Below are 24,638 nucleotides of genomic sequence, written 5' to 3'. Positions count from 1 at the left end.
CCCACCTCACAGTACCCTGAAAGTCACTAGGAAAAAAAGGAGCATATTTTCCCACTTTTACAGGCTAACAAAGTCATCAGGAGAAAAACACCTTCCATACTTCCTTATGTCTGGGAGTGGAAATAATATAATCAAATAACTTCCTCTAAGTCAAAAAGATCTCAAGTAGCTTGACCTGGAGACCAAATGTAAGAGTCCTCTTGCTTTAGCTTGGATACCAACACCACCAACACCACCAACACCACCCCCAGAGCCTTGACACTGAAACGCGGTGCATACTTCAGTGCATACACGCCCACACACATGCACACTCACGGTAGCACTGCATACCTAACCTTTTATGAAAATGACATGCCCAAAATCATGAAATGCAGAGTAATAAGACTGATAAACTTAAAATTCTTATAAAAAAATATGTTCTAGACTGCTAGCTACTAACAACAGGGTATATAAAAAAAAATGTTACCAATAAGAGATACCATTCATACTAGAACACCAACAGAATCATTTATGTCATATGATCACTTCAGGAATACCATACAATCATGTCTATAATGTGCTCTGGGGATAAAGCCCTAAGAAATACAGCAAGAATGTGGATGAGGACAGTGTTTATCTGTAGATGTCATCTCTCCATTAACATCCTCCTTCATTTTCTAAGTTCTTGATCTTTAGCAACCACCAAGGAGGCAAGAAAAGGCTCGTGGGTAGGTGAAGGCTGAGCCTCAGTCCAGTTTCACCTAAGGTAACCTTGTGCCAGGTGCTTAACTTTTCCCACTTAATAGCCCAACAGTAGCAAGAGCCCTGGATGGAAGCTATTCCTATTAGGCCCTGGGAATAACAAAACAGGTACCACAGAATCAAAGACGTCATCAGTTAATTGGCCATTTCCCCGAGGCAGCTGTGGTACACGGATGAGAAGACAGAAATGTTCACCAGGTACCCTGTTAGATGTACCAAGATTCATAGGAGAGCTATACCCACCAGTTATACCAAAGATAAGAACAGGGAGGTAGCCTCTAAAAAAGGCTGCCTGCTACAGAAGAGAGCACACCACATCCCGGTTCAGACCTAACCAGACAGCTCTACCTCACTAAACTGAGAAAATGAGCTTATCACCAAAAATAAAGAAGCCCTCTGCTTTTACTGCTGTGTGCGAAGCTAAGAAATTACATTTTCTTAGCACAAGCCATGACCAAAGCCTCTGACTGACTTAATTAACTTTCCAAATAATTGCTCAAAGGTTCAAAAAACAGCCTGGTACATAGCAGGCACTGAGGCATTCTGACAAATGGATGTGTGGGCCAACGTGGGTCCTAAAGGAACTCAGGAAAAAGAAATCACCATCACATGCCACTACGTGCCTATCCAAAGCCACAGAAAGCACACTGCCGCAAGTGAGCCAGCCCTGAAGTGAACCAGGGCGTCTGCGAGATAACGGCACTGCTGAAGAGTCACCACATCTGCCATCCTGAATGGATGTTGCCAAGTGTAGTTGCTGAATTTGTAGGTTTGAAGAGGGAATGTGAAATTTCTTCTACTTAACGCTGCCTTAAGCCTAAAACTGCTCTTAGAAATAAACTTAGCTCGGCACACTGGCACACACCTGGAATGTCAACACTTGGTAAATGGAGGCAGAAGGGCCAAATTAGGTCAGCTACAGAGAGAGTTTGAAGCCACTCTGGGCTACATGAAATCCTGCTTCAAAAATAAAAGGAAGGGCTGGGAAGATGGTTTTCTATAAAGTGTGTGAAGCCTGAGTTCTCACAGAACCATAATGGTAATGCAACACTGAAATGGCAGAGACAGGAGGACCCAGGGCTTGCTAGCCAGCTAATCCAGCAGACTAGTACATTCTGAGCTCATTGAAAAACACTGTCTAGGGAAATGATGTGGAAAATAATACAAGAAGACACGTAACATCAACCTGCCTGCCCCACACACATGTACACATAGACCAATAAACAATACAATACAAATAAACTTAATCAAGAACGCAACCACAGTTGATAAAACACAGCAGGCTTTATCAGCTCTGTGTACAAAAAACCAGCATACTTCTGTGACATGCCACAAAACCACACATTCACAAGCCATCTGACTGCAGAGGCTATAGAACCAGAAAAGCAGGCTCGCCGGGGTGCTCACTCCACACAGCACAGGAATGTTTTCAGCTCGCTGTACATTTCCTGAGTGTCAGAGGACTCAAAGGAAGACCTTCCAGCTTTCGGTTGGCTCTTCAACAAAAAGCACTTTTATTCACAAAGCTCCAGTAACTCTAAAGCTAGGAGGGCTGTTTTTTTTTTGTTGTTGTTGTTTTGTTTTTTTGTTTTTTTTTTCTCTCTCTCTCTCTGCAAATTCCTAAAAAGGGAGCTTCACAGATGAGGCCTCCAAAGGCAGGCTCTGCTGCAATTTCATCTTCATTCTAAAAGGCCATCCTCACATAAGGTCCGTGTCAAGTTGCCATTCCCCACAGAGCCCTATAGTTAAAACAACAGGGTCTTCCAGGTTTCTTAAGCCAGTCTCCGTGTCAAACGTACTCGGCCTGTCTCCATTCATTGCGTACCCCAGTGTGGAGTTTGACATTGTTGCTATAATTCAATGTGCTCCACTGAGTGAGATTTTAACCCACTGGGCATATCTGGCTATGCCTGCAAACACTCCGGTTACTACAACTGGGCAGGGTAGAAAAGGGGTGCTTCTGATGCTGCTGGTATCCTGCCGTGCATAAAACAGCCTCCAAAACAAAGCATTGCCCAGCACCAAACATTACCAGTGCAGGCTTGAGCCCTGCCAAAATGGAAGGCTCAGAAATAAAACGTTTGACTCTGAACATCAGTGAAAATTTACTCTAAGCAACAAATGTTCTTTGGGAGAAAGTGGAGCCTCCCCGACTACCCAGGCAACAGTTGACTTTACTGAGATTTTTTAATGTTTTGTATTGTTGTGTTGTGGGCTTTTTTGTTTGGTTGATTTGGTTTGAGAGGAGGGCTTGTTGGGGGTGGGGGTGGGGGGAAACCAACTGTCATATGAGTATGCCAATATGTGTACTCACGTGTGTGCATGCAAAGCCCACATCATCAGGTACCCTCTGTCACCCACTGCCCTCCTACCTTGAGACGGGGTCTCTTAACTGAGTGGGAAGCTTGCATTTCATCTGGGCTGGCTTGCCAGTGAGCTCTTGCAATCCACCTGTCTCTGCCCCAACGCTGGGGTTTCAAGTACGTACAGCTATGTCCAGCTTTTCATACATGTCCTGGGAATCCAAGCTCAGGTCGTCATGTTTGGAGAACAAGTTCTGTTACCAACTGAGCCATGTCTCCTGCCCCAAGGCACACATTTTTTTAGTAGTTTTCTTTTATAGTTGAAGAAACATTGAATGGAGAAGGAGGATCAGGAGTTCAAAGCTGGTCTGCACACTCACATGAATCCACACACACACACACACACACACACACACACACACACCACAAACACACAACACATAGTACTCCCACAAAAAAAAAAAAAAAAAAAAGTTCCTCAGAGCCAATGAGATGGCTCAGCTGGTAAAGGCACGTGCCCAAGGAAATAGAAGCAGGTGAGACCCTAAACCCCTTCAACACATCTGTTGGGTTACATGGACGGTGATGTCCACAGCATCCCCCAAGACAGCCACTAATGACTAGAACCCCATCAAACTGGCAACAGCCAGCCCAGAAAGCTCGGAACCCCACAAAAGCCCCATGAGAAGTGCATACTGCATGCACAGTGGAAAATCTGTTTCCGAAGAACTACCAGAGCATCCACCAGGCTGAGTCACCCTCCCAGGTCGCCCTCATGTTCACGTGCAGTGGAGGAATTTCCGCACTTCCATTTTTCTACAAATGTGATCAGGAGTCAAAAGTAATGCAAGTCAAGGATGGAAACACATGTGAGACGTTTATATTTTAAACCATCTTGTTTCCTTATATGTGTGTGTGTTGGAGGCAGGTGCAGTGCTTACGATCAAACCCAAAGCCAAGTACTCTACCTCTGAGCTATCCACCAGCACCTACGATCTCACTACGCAGCCCAAGCTAGCCTTCAACTCAAGAGCCTCGTGTCTCAGAACCCTGAATGCCAGGGTTGTTGTCAGGCGCCACCGGGTGCAGTTTAGAAACCTTTTCAAGTGTTTTGGTGAGGTTTTGTTCTGTTTTGTTGTTTCAGGGATGGTAGCTGTTTGACGCTTTTGACAGGATGGGGGATACATCCGGCTACTAGGTTCCATCTCACCTGACTTTTGTTTATTTTTTACTTATGGCTTTGTTTGGGGGGTTTTGTTTCAGGTTTGGTTTTTTGTTGTTGATGTTGTTGGGTTTGCTTATTCATTCTGTTTGTTCTTTCAGCAAGTTTAATAAACTTTTGCCCAAACCCCAACTGAAATGTGCATGAAGACAGTCAAACGCATTTCATCAGAAAAAATCTTCTGCTGCCTCAGACCACAAAACTCTTCTGAGTCTTGATGACAAGCGCAGTCATGGGCTTCCCTTGGCTTGTTAACAAGTCAAACAGTTGTGTTTGTGGTGCTGGGAATTAGGTGCATCACACGTGCCAGGCAAACACTCGACTACGGAGGACTACCACCTACCACAGTCTCTATCTACTTACTTATTCACTTCGTGTGTGTGTGTGTGTGTGTGTGTGTGTGTGTGTGTGTGTGTTAATGTCCTTCATGGCTTTGTGTGTGTGTCCCAGAGTTCTGCTGCATTGGGTATCTTCTTCAGTCACTCCCTACACTTTTAAATGTTTTTTTCTTGTTGTATATGCTTTGATTACCGGTATATATGAGCACCATATGCACATAGTGCCTATGGAGGCCAGAAGAGGGTGTCAGAACCTCTAGGACTGGAGTGACAGGTGGTTGCCAGCTGCCCGTGTATGCTGGGAACTGCTCTGAGCTCTCTGTAAGATCGCTAAGCCATCTCTCCAGCTTATCCCCCACTGAATGTCTGAGACAGGGTCTCTCACTGAACCTGGACCTCACTAATAAGCTAAGCTAGTCAGCCATCAAGCTCCAGGAGTCCGCCTGTCTCCTCCGTCTCAGCACCGGGTTAGAGACACACCATAGATGGCTTCTTAGGTAGGTGCTGAGGAGCGGGACTCAGATCTTTACATTTCAAAGCAAGCACAACTGGTGAACTGAACAACTGTCTCAGAGCCACTGAGCCCCTTTTTTGCTTTCTACTTTGAGACAGACTCTTGATAAATCACTCAGGCCAATCTTGAACCTGCTCTGTGTTCTACATTTCTGCCTCTGCATACTGAGCAGCTGGGGTTACAGGCTTCACCACCAGGCCAGGTACAACTTTAAACTTTTTTCAAAGTGTGCTTGTGAGCTCACCGAGGAAACCCTCAGATTTCCGAAACCAGAGAGCCTGCCACTCCTATCTACCAAAGCCAACATGAAGCCAGAGCACAGCACACAGTAGGCTCCATAATTCCCCATGGAATGAACAAATGAATGAAAGTGACCCTGGGAACAAGGAGTTCTGTTGTCCATTTCCTCCAATCTAAGACAGAGGCATTACAAGGCTCTCTTAGCATGAGGATTGAATGAGCCAGTGGATGTGCCAATGCTAGCCCTAGGCCTCCATACAGTGCTGCCCGGGCAGAGCTCCAGTGAGACCGGGAAGAAAACCAAGAGGTTGTACTTGACATGCATGGCATCTGCATCCTGATCTCCTCCACCCACGAGAACAAACGTAAACTCCTACTCCTGTCAGGTACTCCCTCACCCCTGCAGAAGGCAGCAGAGCAGGGCTGTGGTGTGCAGAGAGGAGCTGATGAGAAAGACAAGGCTACAGCAAGAGTCTAAAAAGTGGGTTCCACTTAACTCAGGTGCCCCAGCAAGTCTCCTCTGTCCCCATCAGACCAGAGGATGGAGAGGAGGGGAGCCAAGGAAAAGGGAACAAACTCAATTCTCATAAGAAAGATCCCTACGAGCTGCAGCCATTTTGAGCAGGCAGCCCCGGGTTTTTACTTGGACGAGGCGAGGAGACAGTAAGAGAAGCTTGCCACCAGGCTTCATGTAGCAAGAACTACAAAGACGTACATCTCAGAAGATGCACTGCTCGACATACATCTCAGAAGATGCACTGCTCACGGTGCAGTCCAGTTAATAGTGTGGTTCCTATGGGCACTGAAGGCACTCTAGTGAAGAAGCAGTTCAAGGCCAACTCTGCCAGGAACCAGCTCCCAAAGCCTCTCTGGGGTCTCTTTCCATTGGCTGAAAAAGCATACTCTGCGGACTCCCAGACCAAAACCAGCCCATCTGTAACACGTACAAGGTCAAAATCCAAGCTAACCCTCCAAGACACAAAAATGTTCCCTAAGACAAAAATCCCAAGTCCCACCATTTGTGCAGGGAAAGAACATGATAGACATGCCAAGGCGGGGGGAGGGGGGTACTTGGATAGCAGATGTGACCCTGGGAGGCAGTGATACAGGCAAAGTCCCAGCAAGCATGTGAGATCAACCCCTCCCTCCACCCCCAAAACAAAATTCTTTTTTTTTTTTTTTTTTTTTTGAGACAGGGTTTCTCTGTGTAGCCCTGGCTGTCCTGGAACTCACTCTGTAGACCAGGCTGGCCTCGAACTCAGAAATCCACCTGCCTCTGCCTCCCAAGTGCTGGGATTAAAGGCGTGCACCACCACTGCCCGGCTTCCAAAAAAAGTTCTGATAACCTGTTGTGGCCAGAAGCTATCTGGGACCACACACAAAGCTTCATCAACCGTGAAGACCTCTATCCCACCACTACCCACTGCTGCGTTCCGTTACCACTCCTACTCCCTCATACGTTGGTCTCTGAGGTCCTGATGACTTGGCCTGGTATCCTCACCCTGGTTTTGGGGGAGCTGCAGAAGAAACACCAGCTCCTGATCTTGTACCATCTCCCTTTCCTCACATGGGGAATGGGAAAGAAAAGCAGCCAAGCTGTCAGCCTACCAACCTGACTGGCTTCTTATGAAATCCCAAACCGAGGTGATAAACAGTTAATCTTCTGTTCACCATCACTAACAACCCAATAAGCATTGAAGATAGGTCACCACCCTTAACTACTCAGGCTGAGGCTTAGACCCAAACACTGTGGTGCCCCTTGGGCCTTCACCACCCAAGAGGACTGACCTTAGAGCAGCTGTGAATCTTCCCAGCTGTACAGTAGTCCTCACTGGAGGACACACCTCCCACCTTCCCGGGGGCACCCACTGAGGCAGTCAACCCTACAACCAGCTGAGCAAGTAACTAGTTTGAACCCACTGGGGATAGGGTTGGAGAGCAACCTTGAAATAAACACAAGTGGAAAAGCCAAAATATAACACACCATCTCAGGGAAAACTCTTGAGGGCCAGAGCAAAACTCTACAACCCTGTGTAGGCCTTCCCTCAAGCCCAATCCTCAAGGAAGAAGAAACACACCAAGTGCTACCAAAAACCCGTGGAGCAAACTAACCACCTAGGACTAGAACTTCCCAGTGTCAAAACACTGGCAAAGGCTTGCAACTCTCTTCAAAGAACAGTGGTCCTTTTTCAAGACATCAAAGATTTACTGCCACCATCCAGCCAGTCAGCATGGACTTCAGAGACACTCGTAAAACAGAAAGGTATTGACAGAGTCGCTTACACCCTCCCCCAGGCCCATGTCCTTATCCTCCCCCCATAGAATGGCACAGGATCAGGTATGATGCCACTGTAGCTGCACCCCTCTGGGAACTCCCACGCTTGTCCACAAGGATCCCTTGACCCATCTCATCAGACCTTGCCAGTCTTGAACCATCCCTATTGAGGTGCAGCGAGGGCTGAATAACTCAAGAAAGGGCAAAATAGAACCTCAACCATTTCCTTCCCTATTCTGCTTGGAACGCCCACCATCTCATACAGGTGGCACTTGTTCTACTTAGTTGAACAATGATTTTTTTTTCCCCCTAAGGACAAAAACTGAGGCTCTTGACTGTATTAGTTAACTCTCTAGTCCCTCCACCCTCAAGCCAAGAAGCCCTGGTCTCCACAGGCCTCTGCCTGCGTCCTTCCGGCCTGAGGGGTGTGGTCCTGTTCTCTTGGAAAAGAACAAGATCTGACTAAATGTGACCTCATTGCTAAATACGGGGCCAAAATAGAAAGTCCTGCCTAAAAGAAAGATAATCAAAGGCTATAAAGACCACTGTCTGTGCATGGACCAGGTTCCAGGCCTGGCAGGTCAAAACCCACGCTGTAGGGGTGTGCTCTTTCTCCTAAGAAAGAACATCAACTGCATTTATACACTCTTAGAAATCTTTCATAACAGATCAAAGGTGAGCCTGATTCCATGGCTCAAAATGGATATTGTTCATGATATCTGTATAAGTCTTACATTTAGGGAAGCTCTGTTCTCGGAAACAACACCCTCTCCCTTTCTCTCTCCCCACTTCTCTCTCTTCTTTTACTCCCCTTTTTACATTCCTCCCTTTTTCTTCTTTACATTGCACACACACATACATACATACACACACACACACACACACACACTGGGGCTACAGATCTATTTTTACAAATGTCTATAGTCCCTCAGTGTTCTCAACTGCTGCCCCCTTCCCCAGCATGGAATTATATCTCCAAGACATGCCACTGGCTTTACACACTAATTTCTACTAAATTGGTTAAGAGCACTCTTATCTGAGCATAGTAACACAGTCCTGCAGGGGCAGGCAGACCTCGAGTTCCAGGCCAACCTGGTCTACATAATGAGTTCAAATTCAGCCAGGGCTTCAATAAAAAAGACAAATTACTCTTGTAATTCAAAACAAACTTTCTCAAGCTTGAGAGAGGAGGTGGTGTTTTCCATGACACACAAATCTTCCCCTTGACAACCCCAAAATAAGAAAGTCTACTGGTTCAATGTTAGAAAAAAAGACACCACGTGCTGGCTCCAGTGAGCCACAATCCAGAACACAGAGTGTCCTATTCATGAGAAAAACACAGGAGATGTTTTCTCTGACTACTCAGAGTCTCTGTCACGTCCTAGTGGGCAAATAAAACTCATATGACCAAGAAGATACTAAAGAGATCCCTTATAACATAATTCCCACCATCACAATGCCCCCATCCATCAGCCCTGTGTCTCTCACAAAAGGCTTGTCTAATAAGGATGTCAACTCCTGACAGCATTTAATAAATCCTGACAGACCCATTCAAAACAATAGGACCTTTACTGAGTCAATAAACATTTCCTAGTTGGTCCTCACATAAATTCAAACTACCCCTCTCCAGAGTGAGTGCGTGTGTGTGTGTGTGTGTGTGTGTGTACATGTGTGTGAAACATTTCTTAACCTACGAAATAGAGTCCTCAAGCTTTTCATCTCCATGATGTAACTAGCAATACCTCCATGTACCTAGATACACCATTATGGTTAATGATAAGCTACATAATGCACTCAGGAGTCATTCAACAAGTGGTACTTACTACACAAACCTAAGAGAAACACTCTTTGTTTTCTCTCTAATCCTTCCCTGAGCTCTTACTGTGTGCAAGGCACTGAGTAGAGACAGAAGTGACAGAGCCAAGATGCCTGGTTCAAGAGGTAAGCAGGCTAGCAGACGCCAAACACAGCACAGTCAGCAGCACAGCTCAGCAGAGAGGCAGACCCAGGGCAGACCTGACCTGCCTAAACTCCCAAGTGGGTCGAGTGTGGGGAAGGCAGTGGAGAGAAAGTAAAATATGGCAAGAAGTAACATCTATCTATAGCCCAAAAGGCCCAGAAAAGAGAACTGCATACCTGCATGGAATAACCTAGAGCTCTCCATGATTGGGGCAAACACAGGAGAAAAGAGTGGCCACCAGGGGACCAGGGAGGGTGAGACCATCATATCCATGTTTTAGAAGCATCTCTTTCTCCCTCATTGCTTGCTAGTAACAGAGCAGAAAGCACATTTGTGGAGGCTGCAAACAAGTGAAAACATAAGAACCGCCAGGCAGTGGTGGCACATGCCTTTAATCCCAGCACTTGGGAGGCAGAGACAGGCAGATTTCTGTCTGTCATGGGAAAATTCAAATGAGTAACACGGAATAGTAGCTTGTCTTCTGAAGAAACAAATCTGAGACTTGCCACTTGGCAAACTGGAGGGCACCCTTAACCATTACTGTCACAATTGAGCCCTTTAGCCTCACACAGCCCATGGGGGGAGGGGGCGGGGGGAGGATGAGCACTAGGAGAATAACTCCATAGTAGAACACTTGCTTTGCTGGGCCAAAGGGTCACCAAGCCTGAATAACAAAACCTAATTCCCTGGGGGTTGTAAGGATTAAAGAATTTGCAAAGAGCAATCAGCATACAGTAAGTGCTCAAAACTCAAGTTATTACCAGTCACTTAATAAATGTCCTCCCTAGGGAACTAAATAGGGGGAAAGTTGCCTGTGTAAAAACTGACATCTCCACTGTCAACACTGTCGAGCCTCCCCATCCCCACCCCCGCCACTGGAAGTGATCAATCTTGGGCATGAAGAACAGAATTCACTACAAACTTCCTATGGGCAAGGCAGCACAGTGGCCTCAACTGCAGAGAAGAAGTCAAAGTGACGTGACATGCCATAAAGAGAAGGGTTCCACATGACAGACACAGCAGCTGCAAAGGCACCGGGGGCTAAGAAGACAAACCATGTGAAGGGGTCATGCTTAAGAAGCAGAGAAAGGTGATCTGAAGTGAGCCTTGTGAACAGCAGGGCCGGGGCCATCCGAGCCATGCGTGAGGACTTCCAGTCTCTGCTCTGCCACCTACCACATGGTGGCTATCTGCCTGTGTTCTGTGTCACCCACTGGCTTCCACAAACTCAGCCCTCCAACATGCAGTATCTCTCTGTCTTAACTCTTTCTAGTTCATCTGACCAAAGTGTCCAAAACCTCCTCTGTACCTCCTCCTGATTCTGAGAGAAGAGAGTTTAGAAAAAGACTGTGGTCATGAGAACTGTGCAACCCAAGTTCATGAGCTAGAGCTTGCCTAGCACATTTGAAGCCCTGAGTTCCATCCCTGGAAAAGAGGAAGGGTGGGAAGTCAGAAGGAAGGTCTATTTTACATCTATACACATGGGAGAAATGTCATTTGACTGACCATAGCTGGTGACTGATGCTCCCCAACAGTAATGCTGAGACCCCCTATATGAGTTCTAAACTGTGCAGGTTATGTTGTAAACATCTGACTTGAGACAGCCTTCCTAAACAAAATATTGCTCTTACATGTGATATTTTCCAAACCATGTGATAGTCCTTTAATGTGAGACACACAGTGTACACTACCTAAGACAACCTGTCCTCATGTGAGGTGAGGAACACTCTCAACTAGCAAAGCCCTTAACAACAGTCAGCCATGGAAATACAAAGTAAAAGGCCCCTGGAGACCGCAAGCAAGATATGCTCACTCATGAAGAGCGATACAGACCTGTTTTTGTTGGAAGACTCTGGAACTCCAACAGGTAAGGACACAGGAGACATAATACCACTAGAGATGGCATGGATTTGAAGGCAGGCAGATTTGGGGTTAAATCTTGAATTGTAGGCCGGTGAGAGGGCTCTGTGAATGGGTAAAGAATTCACTACACAAACATGAGGAGCTGGGTTCAGATTCTCAGAACCCTCACAAAGGTGCCACAGTCCCTGTGTCTGTGACCCCAGCACTCCTCAGCAACAAGGGTGGTAGAAGCAAGAAAATCTCCAGACGCTCCAGGCCACTCCACTGGTACACTGTGGTGAACAAGAGACACTGTCTCAAACAAGATGGAAGAAAAGGCTCAGGCTGTCTTCGGAACTCTACAACTGCCAATAGGTTGCAACTTGTAACACAATGGGGGGAATCCCACAGGATTTGACTTAAATATCCACATAAGGTGAAACAGTTAGTAGTGACACACAAATTAACTACAAAGCCTCCATTAAAGAAAAGTTTCAAGCCGGGCATGGTGGAGTACGCCTTTAATCCCAGCACTTGGGAGGCAGAGGCAGGCAGATTTCTGAGTTCGAGGCCAGCCTTGTCTACAAAGTGAGTTCCAGGACAGCCAAGGCTACATAGAGAGACCCTGTCTCGAAATAAAAGGGAAAAAAAAGGAAAAAAAAAAAAAAGAAAGTTTCATAGGGGATTTCATGATGATAATTATATTTTAAAATTTGGTGTGTGTGTATATATATATATATATATATATATATATATATATATATATAGAGAGAGAGAGAGAGAGAGAGAGAGAGAGAGAGAGCACAGACCTAACACTAGTGAGATGAAATTAATAAACAAATTATAGGAGAGAATGGGGTATATATACCACATTTACCACTGGGATTGCCTCAAATAGCAAAACTCCACAATTAAAACAAAGCAAGGAAGTCAGTGGGTGAAACTTGAGAGGACCAGCCTGGGCCCTCGACTAGCTCCCTGGAAGGTCGTGCCGGGAATGCTGAGCCAGGCAGAGCAGAGATAGCTCTTCTATCTGTTCCAGCCACGATGTAGGTCAGTGTGTCACTTCTTCAAAGAGGTGAGTCGGGATCAGAGGAGCCAATAATTCAAAGGCAGGAAAGACAAGAGCTAAATTAAAGGGGCCCCTCTGAGAACCAAGTACTCCCCTAAGACTTCAATCTCCGTGCTATTTTTTACGCCGATACTGACTGAAAAGAATGCACTATTAAATAGACCGAGTCTCCAACTGTCCTATAAATTGGTTCTGTGTTTCCCAGCACTAAAAGGGGTGGTAACTCAGGGAGCAAAATGCCAACAGTACAAATTTAGAAGATGGGTTAAAAAATATTCTGATCAAACTCCCCAGTGACAACCCTGAAGAAACAGAGGGGCAAGAGAAATAGGCTTCTCTCTAAAACTTAATTCTATGCTCTAATTCAGAGCAGTATAATTAACCCGAGTTTCACTGCTAACACTGAAGTTTTTCAGCCTGATGAGAATATCATTTAGTATCCTGCAATCGCCAATAATAGCAATATGACACAATGGTGCCTATTGAGGCTCTAATCAGGGCACATAGTCATTTACATAGAACATTTTCTGTGACTCTCTGTAACACAACACCACAAAGACTCAATTGAGACACAAGGCTCCCTTTTCCATATCTAAAAAAAAAGGAAGAAGAAAGAGAAAAAGAGAAAAGAAAAAACCCACAATTTCCTTTATAGGAGTGCACAGATGGTCCACACCCTTGCTGAGGGCTCACACCACCCTGGCACTTCAGAGGAAACCCGCCTGCCCTGATTCCAACCAGAAACTGGACCCTGGCACTTGGTATGTCCATCTGCCTGACCCCTGTGCAGAAAAAGAACATCCGACGTGATGCTGGGAAACCTCAGGCACAAACCAGAATGAGGGTTATGGAGGAGCTCTAGGGGATTAAGAGCTTTCAAGCCAAGCCTCTGGTTTTGAGGGCTGCCTGGGTGACTTGTATCAGGCCTGAGAAATGTGGCCACCATTCCTCTATGGCTCTACTAGGAGCTAAGGGCCACGAGATGCGTCTAAAAAGGAAGGATCTAGTGACAAGTTACCAAAGAAGGAAAGTGTAACAGCTCTTCAGGGGTCAGAAGACACACAGGTCAGGTTGGAATCCCATCTCCCATCTCCACCTGCTTAGCTTTGGACTCAGAACAAAGTACTTAATGACTCTGAGCCTTTATTACCCTCTGTGTAATAAATAAGGTTTCTAAAACCTTGCAGGCATTCAGCTATTACTCATACATCTAAACTATAGAGCACAATGCACAGTATATACAGAACAACAACTATTATGATAGCCCCTGTCATCATTCGTTTTAGACTCAATTGGCTTCAAGCTTTTTATCTTTCTACATGGCCAGGGTGACCCTGAACTTCTGATCCTCCTGCCTCTACCTACCAAGTGCTAGGATTATAGGTGTGTACCACCAAGGCCTATGGTACCTTTAAGCAGTACTAGGAATTGAACCCAAGGGTTTCGTGCATGCCAGGTAAACACGCTACCAACTGCTCCATCCCCAGGCCCCTGTCATTATTTTTTAGTAAAGAAGCTAGTAGGCCTTAGAACAAGCTGGAGAAAGTAAACCCAGAACCAGGCCTCCCAGTTCAAACTCTCATTCTACCTCTTGCTGATTGAGTGAATTATATTTAATCTCCTCCCTGTTTTCTTTTCTGTAAACTGAGAAAAATAGCAGTTTCTACCACCTAGAGTCATTATGGAAATTAAATAAGTTTATATGTACAAAGCATGTATGGAGTGTGTGTGTGTGTGTGTGTGTGTGTGGTTGCACAGGAGTGTGTATAATCACATGCCAGGTACTGCTCTAATACTTGTTAATATAAATAAAAATAAGATGAACTGGCAAGAGAACTGGGGAAAAGTCGTGTCCTTTAGTGCAACTGTAGCAACGGCCACTAATACATTAATTAGCTCTCAGAGCCATTCTGTCAGCTCACCGTTTAAGTTAAAATAAAAAAAAAAAGCAGAACCAAGGTGATGTGAAGTCCAGGCCTAAATTCTGTGGAAGCCTGAGCAGAACCCACACACTTAGAGACTTCCCTGAGAACAAAGGGGAAACAGCTCAGTTAACGGGAAGCACAGAATGCATCATCATTTGTTCTTTTTCTGCTCCCGCCTCTGCTGCCGAGTTCTTCTGCACAGACTGTATATCTTCCTTGAGGGACACCCTAGGTTAGCATCCACCCAGAATGGGGCAGGCATGAAAAGGGGGGGGGAGTTCAATCAATTCAGGCCAAGTTCACAGGTTATTCTGCGTCCAAGGAGGTCTCTACTCTGCATCAGTGCCCTAGAGTTCAAAGTTGAAGTCTTCACAAGTCTCTGCTCCACAATCCCCAGTGTGCTTTGACGAGAAGCCAGCTAGCAAGCATCTTTGCAATGCTAAGCTGCTACTACAGTCAAACACTGTCGTCTAGACTACAGAGATGTAGGATGGGTCTCGTCTCTGTTCCCTACTGCTGATCCAAACCATCCTTCCTCTTTCTCCTTCAAAACTGTCAAGTCCTTTGAAAGGTTGACAACGTACAGCACCACACACACACAAGGGAGCCAGGTCCCCAGCACAGATTCATCTGTGATTCCCTCCCATGCTGCTGCTCCCAATCCCATCATTCCAAAGGATTTCCACACCAAGGATTTCCAACCATAAACATGCTAAAAGGATTTAATTACTAATCTAATCACTGGTCACTCTGCCCAGATTCAGATGCAAGGTCAGTGATATAGATAAGTGGCTATAACCCAGGAATATTGGCAGTCTGGACACCATGTGGCCAGTACTACCTCTCTGATGTGGTAATCACATCAGAGCTGATTCCACACAACTAATGGCTCTTGAGTTTATAATTCCAGCCTTGGTCTGGAGAGATGGCTCAGCCGTTAAAGGCTAGGCTCACAACCAAAAATATAATTCCAGCCTCAATGTCCTTCCTGAACTCCAGGCTCCTGCTCCAACTGGCCACACAAAAACCCCACTCAGATAACCAATAAGCATCTAGAACTCAAAAGTTCAAAGTGTCTTCCTCTAACTCCCACCAACCTGCTGTCTACTATTCCACTAACAAGTCAATTGGCCATGACTTGGGCCTTTTCACCTGATGATGATGGTAGTGATGGTGATGGTGATGATGGTGATGACGGTGATGACGCCTCCTCCTAAGAAAAGCCTTCCTTGGCACCACATATAACATGAACCTACTCCATCCTCTCCATGCTGTATCCCCTTATCCAACTTCACTTTTCTTCACAGATATAAAGCCCATCCAACATTCTGCTTTTTATTTGTTAACATATTTATCTATCTTCCCCACCAAAGGCAAGCTCTACAAGAGGTGGGAATTTGTCTTGAGTTTTTCAGTATCCCAAGCACACTGTAGTGCATAGTACACAGTCAGTGTGAGATAAATTGTATATGCTGAGTGAATCAGTTAATTGGTTAATTTTTGAGGCCAGGATAGACAGCAAGAGGATCAAAGAAACAATGGAGGATCTCAAAAGAAAGGACTAGGTGCTCTTCTCCCTGACTTGATGATTTATTATAAGCTATTGTAATCAAGACAGTTTAGCACTAACAGTTAAACGGACAATGGCGCAAAATGGAGAGCCTCACATTTATAGCCATTTGATGATGTGCATGCATGTCTGCATTATGAACATGTGTGATGGTCAGAGGAGCACTTTTGGGCATTGGTTCTCCCTTCCATCTTGCTGAGACGAGGGTCTCTCTTCTGAAATGATTAGGTCTAACCACTGGTCTCCAGCTTAGGCTCCGGGATTCAGACTTAGGTTAGTTAGGTTTCTCAGCTTCTCTCCACTCCTTTTCCCATCTGTCTTATTTCATAGTGTTTTTGTTGTTGTTGTTGTTGTTGGGGTTTTTTGGGGGGAGGGGGGTTGTTGTTTTGGTTTGGGTTTTGGTTTTGGTTTTCCGAGACAGGGTTTCTCTGTATAGCCCTGGCTGTGCTGGAACTCACTCTGTAGACCAGGCTGGCCTCGAACTCAGAAATCCAACTGGTAAAGTGCTTTGCCTAGCATCCATGAAGCTTTAGGGTCCACCCCCAGCACAGTCTGTAATGCCAGCACCTGAAAGGTGAAGGCAGAAGTATCAGAAGTTCTAGGTCAGCCTCAGCAACATAACAAATTCAAAACTCACCTAAGCTGTAATGCATGGGCTCTCCTGGTCTCAAAAAAAAAAAAAAAAGTACAAATTTCTAACTTTTCATGAATTAGATAATGGGCTCACTAGGTCCACAGGCTCAGGCTGGGCACTGGGAGAGGACAGTGAGGTAAGGAGACATGAAGTCAGAAACAGAACCACACATCAGTTCTGTTCCTCACTGTACAAGAGACAGACACATCTCAGGGTTCACATCACTATCAAAGGCACAAAATGGAAGGATAAACCATAGGACTTTGTGTTTCAATTAAGGTGGGGCAACATAGAACTCAGGAAAGGAAGGTTTCCTTTGTGTCTGATCTACAAGTCCAGGCAGCTGTGACGAACTATTAACACTGGATTCCCTTTTCTTCCACCTTCAGGGCCCCCTCCCTATCCATTCACTACAGATAGCTACAGTCTTTACAAAATAAGTAAATAAAATAAAAAATGTTATTCTCTGTAAGTTCAAGGCCAGCCAAGGATACATAGTGAGACCCTGTCTCAAAAAAAGCTTTGTAAGGAAAAAGTTACAAACATGCCAGGTGCTTTCAATATGTAATCCTACTTCATTCACAAAATCTTATGGCATAGGTCAGAGATGAAGAAACAAAGGTTGGAAGCTGGCTTGTCCAAGGTCATTGCCAGTAAGACAGAAGCAGGCAACATGACGCTGACTTTGGAGAGTGCTGGATCTACAAGGTGTTCTTTTCCTTTCCATGGAAGTCTGGGGTACCTCCCTCCTCTTAGCTCTAGCCTTCTCTGCGGTTATTCCTGACTCTCTGTCTGAGTCCCCTCACAGCCATACTGACTCTCATTGAGTCTACTGGTCAACCAGGAAACCGTACCTTTCTTTGCCTTATTCTTTTCACTGCTCTTAGGGGCCAGATGACCATTGGCCCCTGAACAGTCTTCCTTGATCAACAGGAACAAAGCCACAGGCCTGCTGAGATGCTCAGGAAATAGAGGTGCTTGCTGCCCAGCCTGACAGCCTGAATTGGAGTCCCCAACCCCATGTGGTATGAAAGCTTGCTCCTGTACGTTGTCCTCTGGCCTCTACACCATAGTGCAAGCAAGCAAGCTTGTTCTATTTTGTGGGATTCAATTCCACATTATCAACAACACAGACATTCTAGCCGGCCGAATCAGCATCAGAACCACTTGCACACATGTTGCTTGGTAGCCTTTCCTTTCATGGGAATAATCTTGCCCTGGAATATCACCATATCTCAACTCCTTCTGACTATATTTCAAGAGGATTCTGAAGTTCACCCACATCTAACCATTGTCCTGAAATCTTGATCCAAAGGAGCCCTTAAACCACCCCATGCTAACTCCTGTACTGGGTGGGTGCATACTTTGTATGCTAGGGAATGGAGTCACATGAGTTTACAAGCCTACAGTAATGACAGCCTAGCCCTTAGTCATATATTGTCATAGCCCAAAAGGATCCAAGAAACCGCTTAAGCCAATTGAGGAAATAAATCCTAAGCTGAGTCTCATTAAAAGTCACCTGGCTGGAAGAGGTGGAGCTAGTGCTGAAACCCAATTCTTTAGGCTCCTAAACCACAGTTCTTATGACGACTGCTTCTCCTCACTGTCTTTGGGGGTGTACAAGCCTAGGCCATCCCTGCATGCTTACAACCTTAAAGGACATATGGACACCATCATGGTGAGTATGCCATAGCAAAAGGCAAGCATGTAGAAAGCCATCCTAGCTGAGTCTTAGAGGTTTCCTTGGTTCTGTCCCTTCATTCAGCTCCTTACAGGGTCAAGTATAGAACCAATATCTTAGCTTTCAATCTCTTAAGAGACACGAAGCCACACTGTGAGCCATGCAGTAGGAGGAGACAGACAGTGTTGCCATAGTCTGAAGCAAAGTTAGATCTGCTCTACCTACCTGCTCACACTTCTGCTCCAGCCACCACCCTTGCCCTCAATTCTCGGCAGACCTTCCACAGCTTCCTCTTGAGTCAGTTCTCTATTACCCAACATCAAGCATCTAACTAAAAAAAAAAAAAAAAAAAATCTTCATTGACAGTTACCAAGCCCTGAGGGGCCATGGTAATGAGTCAGATATGAACCTTCCACAATGACCTCATCATCTAGAAGACCTCAGGCCTCTGAAGAGCCATGATGCATGATGCAAGTGCTACACTAGAGACACAGGCAAGTGTCATGGAGGATGAGAGAGAGTCATGACTGATTTCAGATTTACAGAATGAGGAGGGCAGCCCAGTTCTGGGAAAGTGTGTCTATGTGTTGAGCCTTTTGAAGGCAGAGTTGGGTGGGAAGAATTTCCATAATCTGGAGGGGGGGTGTATTCCAGGAAGATGGGACAGCATGAGTAAAATCGGGGAGGGGAGAGCCCACGGGCATGACTCGGAACACCCACTGGTCTACGGCAGCCTGTAGCCTGCCTGGGGTATCTGGAAGGACTGAGAAAGAAAACACCAGAGTAGGAGGTAAAGGCCACACAGTGAACCCAAAGTATCGCTTATATTCTGTCCCTCCTACGCAGCACTGAAGTCCCAAGGATGTGAGGCAGGGAAATTCAAACTTGTAACACGAATGAGGGGGCAGCATTAGAGACCTGGAGGAGGGATGTGAAACTTAGAAGGCTTTCTTGTAGGCAAAGAACTTGGGTCCTCATCATCCTTGCCCCTCCCTGCAGTGCCAACTCTGCCTGCTCTGCACATCATGTCCATCTCCATGGTGACGCTGGCATCTGACCATCTGGATGATGGAATAACATCCATCTAATTTGGCCCTGTGAGGGAGTGAGGGAGTGTGTGTGTGTTTACTCATTGGTTCATTCCTAGGTGACTTGTAGCCCTTACAAGCCCCCAGCCCCTGTTCAGGGGTCAGCAGACACATTGTTGAATTGACCATCTGTTTTCGAAACAACAGACATCACACTGGAAACATGGATCTTCTGCTGCTACACTTTTACAAGAACAAAGAAGCTAACTGGCAAATGTTCCCTTTAAGCAGAGTTCACAACCAATGTCCGTTCCCTAAATTCTTTTGGAACTTCCAGACTGAGAACCAATGTCCACTAGTCACTTGGCATCTTTCAAAGGGTATCAACCACACCCCAAAAGATTTGCAAACTCCTGTCACATGTAGCTTAGTAGAGTTGGTCCTTCCAGATCTTGGTGTTTGCCCCTCACTCAAACCCTACACCCTATCTATAAGATCAAGCACTGGCAGCCCAGCACCTCGCTTCTTCCACTATACCTTCAGGCCCAGCCAGATGGCACCACTAAGGGAAATCACAAGGCACCTCCAGGGGACTGGGCAGCAAGCCTAGGAGAAACCTAATACCTTCTAGTGCCACAGGACTCTTTACACTTGGGCTCCTCCTGTTACCTACTGTGTGTCAGACCTTCCTAGCAGGGCTCAAAAAACAACTGAATGAGACGGTTCTGCCAGACCTGGGAAAACTGCAGGTAGCCCTGGTTTTGATGCCACATGGATATAGGAAATGACAGCACAGTTCACGCGTGAAGCTTGCAATCCACACACACTCTACAACCAAATGTTCAGCCGTCTCCAGCTAGCAATCCAGGCAGCAGGCACAGTGTCCCAGAACCAGGTAAAAGGGCTGCATGCTTATCCTTATTAGCATCAGCCATTTGTGATGATTCGAGAATTGACTCCACGGCTCTGATGGTTATTTAAAGAAAAAGTTGAACAAGGTAGAAAAGAAATATAACTGTGCTCCATTTTCAGTGAACAAGCCATCTCACTGGAGAAAGAAACATCAAACCCTAGAAACAGAGTAATTGAAGGTGTGGGAGGAATGTGAACAAGGGCAGGGTGGGATGGGAGGCCTGCTAGAGGAATTGCTGGACCTGGGTTTTGAAAGAGGGCTTTAGGGTAAGCAGGGAGGTGATGTAGGATGTAAAGAGCTTGACACACAAACCTGAGTCCAGATCCCACATTAAAAGGGGGAGGGAGGTGTACACAGCACACATGTCTGAAATCCTTGCACTCCTTTTGGAAAGACAGAGAAGCAGACATATTCCCCCCAAACTCTCAAGACAGTTAGCTGTGTTAAGCAAGAGAGAAGGCAAGGACAAACACCTGAGGTTCTGCACAAAGGCACCACAGTATGCATGTCCCTGCACTTATATATGTGAACACACATGAGGGGTGGGGGACCCCCTTGGGATATATGAAGTGACCCAGAGGAGTACAAATAATCAAAATTCTTGTTATAACAAAAAAAATGCATAGCATCATAACAATTTTTTAAAGAACCTTAAGAAACATCAAATTTCACTTTATTGCTCTTATTTATGTTATGGACAGCAAAGGTACAAATACCAAAGCAGGCAGCAGGCAGAGGACAACTCTCAGGGATCAAGTCTCCCCTTCCACCACGTAGGTCCCTAGGGATCAAACTCACAGTGTCAGGCTTGGTGGCAAGAGCCTTCACCCACTAAGCCATCTCAGCCAAACTCCACTTTAATAAGAGCAAATTTCTAAAACCCAGGGAACAGTCTGACTCAAAGCCACACATTTAGCCTGTGAATGGTTTTCCACTTGGCAAGTCAGCTCCTCATCGCTGTGTGATAATGCCAGGGAGTGAATGGGCAATCAGATCGGGGAAATTCCTAGTGATCATCAGAATGGAAAGGAAAGAAAAGGCAAGGAGGAAGCAAGAGGAGCTGTTGGCAAGGCCTCCTAAGTTCTGGCTCGGGCGAGCACTGCTCAGATCAGATGAGGAGAATGCCTGTAGACCGTGTTTCCACATTCAGTTTTCTTTCTGTGATTCCCCGCTTGCTCTCTCCTCCCAAACTCTGGTTTCCTTATCCAAATATCTCCTGTAATATGAGATATTTACATCTCCCTAATAAAAAAAAATCACTTCCTAACCTTTCGGACAAATTGCTAAAAGCAGCCACCACATTCTTCCATACTATATTTAGCTGTAAGCCATACTATGTAATCTTCAGTCTTCAGATTCCTCTCCCAAAAAATGCCTACCCAACCCATCCCTGCCAGTCTCCCCCTGACTCACCCGCACAGACCTGTGCCTTCTGCACAAAGGATCCCTGGGTCGTTTCACTCAGCTACTTCCACACTCATAACACACACACACACACACACTCACACACAGGATCGTTTTTGTTTTATTTTTTTCTCTCCAGCCAAAATCCATTACATGAAATAAACCTTGTAATTAGAGCAGGCACAGAGTCTAGAAGTTTCTATCATGTGCTCCTGATGCTGCCTCCCCTCTTTCCCTTTTCTGTGGAGTCTAAGGAAGGACTGCTTTAAGTTGAATTTCTTTGTTTTACAGGTGTGAAATCAAAACCTAAGAGAGGAAAGGGCCTGGCCAGACATGCAGCTTAGACAGCAGGCAAAGCCAGATTCCAGATTCAACAGACCAATGGTATCCTCACTGACCCACACTGCATCTTAATCATCGTATATAACCAACACATGTGCCCCGAACTCCTCTGACATGTTTAATTCTCACAACAACCTGATGGCAGACATTCTATCCTCCCCATTTTACACTGTAGGCACTAAGGCACAGAAAGGTTAAATCACTCATCCACTGTCAACAGGGCCAGAAGATCAGGTCTGTGAACTCGGGCGGCCCGGCTCTTGTGGCCAGGGTTCTCACATCATCTCACAGAAGCACTTGTGGACTAGAGTCCTAGACTGTTGATAAATGCAACATATGCAAAGATTTCACCTGAAAAATCAAAGTCTTATAAAAATGAAGACAAAACCAAATGATAACACTAGAAACTGCTATGGAAGACCAGGTGTGCCAGGCTTGCAGGAAAGTACCTGTGTACACATCTTCTGCAAGTGGTGGCTGCCTGCAGTGTGCTGTGCACATTCATTGAAACAGTGGTCTTCATTTTATGATTTATTCTTGATACAGCTGTCCCTCAGACAGACCCATTTTTAACTTCATCCCTACATGTGATGCCCCCATGAAAGCTTCTAGAAAGGGACGAGGCACAAAGCCTAACCATTTATTAACAGTTCTGTGCTGTGGCCAGCATCCCCTCCCATCACAGAACAATAGTGTGTTCATTCATTCATTCAAAAAAAACAAAAAAACAAAACAAACAAAAAAAAAAAACAACCAGAAGCCAGCCTGCTCCATTGGGAATCATTCTGCACCCAACCCTGGTCAGATCATCTAAGGTGAGTTAGCCAAAAATCCCTTGGCTTGTCATTGTTTGATTCACTTCTCCCCGTGCTGCTGAGCTCAAACACCTCCGCACCAAATGAGAGGCAGAAAAGAGTCTGGTGCTAAGATACAACCCAGTGTTGTTTCTAGAAGCACCAGGCTAGAAGCTAGCAATGTGGGAAATACCTGCAGTGTGGTTTTCAGACGATTTTGAAACCAGTGTCTGCTCAGCTGCTCCCACCTCCAGCAATGAACCATGACCAGCTGCAACGTGGCCTTTGCTCTGCAGCCAACAGCACTAAGTTCAGGTTTTAAAAAAAAAAAAAAAAATCCAGATGTGAGCGTCACAGAAGCAGGCATAGACAATCCCCTAAGCTCAGGGAACTCTAAATGACTTACTATGGAAACAGACCATGGCAACAGATGATAGAGAGATGAGTGACGTCCCCGTAAGAATAAGAGACAAAAAGCATCCCCATTGGCCAGGTCAACACTCTCTATCACTGCCACCAAATCTATGGCATATCACGCTAAAAACTAAGGAACTGACTCTGGTCTGTCCACCCCAGCATTTGCATACCGGGTGCTGACTTTTGGCTACCGCATAATGGTCACCAAGGAAGGCATAGGGCGGAGACCTACCCACAAAGCAATATTTATTGTCTTTGGAAAGCCACTGGCTGAACCCTCCTGAAATATCGCTAAACTCAGCTCAGTGAAACAAAGGAAAAAGAACACTATTACAAATGAAAATTCAACCAGAATCTAAGGACATGTCCGCACTTTGTATTCTCTGGTTTCTGTATAAATATTGGAACAGTGCAGAAACACGGTGATCTCAGAAATAATGTGCCTTTGATAGCTACAAATCCCAAGTATTTATTTCACTTTATTTTACTCCTTATCTCAAATACACAGTTCCTTTTCCTTTAAAAAAAAATCCATCTTTTAAACAATATGTAAGGCAAAGCAAATGTAATAGAGACCCAAAACAAACCTTGCCTGCAAAATTTATGGTTCCTCTTCTGTCCCTGGCTGCACACGTAACCTGCCACCCAGGACTACTGCTGTGCACACACATACACTGCTAATTCCACACAGCCATGTTAATCTCCCACTGTCGCATACTTTTTTTTTTTAACTTTTTTCTTTTTCTTTTCCTTTTTCTTTTCTGTTTTTTCTTTTTTACATAATGTCTCAATATATTGCCCAAGCCAGCTTCAAACTCTCAATCCTCCTGCCTTGATTTTTTGTTTGTTTTTTATTGTTGTTTATTTTTGTTTTGCTTTTTGAGACAAGGTCTCTCTATGTGGAACCCTGGCTGTCCTGAAACTCGTTATGTAGACCAGGCTTGAACTCACAAAAATCCACCAGCTGATGCCTACCAAGGGATTAAAGGCATACAAAACTATGCCCAGGTTAGATGCTGATTTCTAAAAGCAACTCAACTTTTCCTCAAATTGTTAAGAAACAAAAGAGTAAAAGCCAGATGTGGTAGTGCACACCTTTACTCCCAGCATTCTCTAGGCAGAGACAGGTAGGTCTCTCTGTGAGTTCAAGGCCAGCCTAATCTACAGAGCTAGTTTAAGGTCAACTAGGGCTACATAACTGGAACCCTTCTCAAAAAAGAGAGATGGGGGGAGGAGGCTGAATTTGATAGCATCCAGTACAACGGGGGGAGGGGGGGTGAGTAAATGTCCCTCTGGAACAGATCACCGAGTCACACTATTGCCACCCTGGCACCATGCCCAGCACAGCCTTGTTTCATTTTAACCTGGGTCACTTTATTTTCAACATGGGCAAGGGTGTACTAAACCAATCTGGCAGGGCTGC

General features: G+C 45.4%; 1 protein-coding gene across 4 annotated transcripts in view; it reads right to left on the bottom strand.

Moving 5' to 3' along the window:
* Positions 1 to 24,638, bottom strand: part of Ptprj (protein tyrosine phosphatase receptor type J) — a 149,087-nt gene that overhangs the window by 93,102 nt on the left and 31,347 nt on the right. The window contains exon 1 of one of the 4 annotated variants that reach the window (XM_085834712.1): positions 22,992 to 24,283. The exons of the other annotated variants lie outside the window; for them this stretch is intronic. Coding sequence (XP_085690838.1) covers positions 22,992 to 23,165 — 174 coding nt within the window. The 5' untranslated portion in view covers positions 23,166 to 24,283. Of the gene's footprint in view, positions 1 to 22,991; positions 24,284 to 24,638 lie in introns of those variants that run through there. 4 annotated transcript variants of the gene reach the window in all.

Source organism: Mus caroli, unplaced genomic scaffold (assembly GCF_978045245.1).
Source record: "Mus caroli unplaced genomic scaffold, Mus_caroli_1 scaffold_2, whole genome shotgun sequence".
Lineage (NCBI taxonomy): Eukaryota > Metazoa > Chordata > Mammalia > Rodentia > Muridae > Mus > Mus caroli.
The sequence above is the reverse complement of the archived record's forward strand: the minus strand, read 5'-3'. Positions and strand labels throughout refer to the sequence as shown.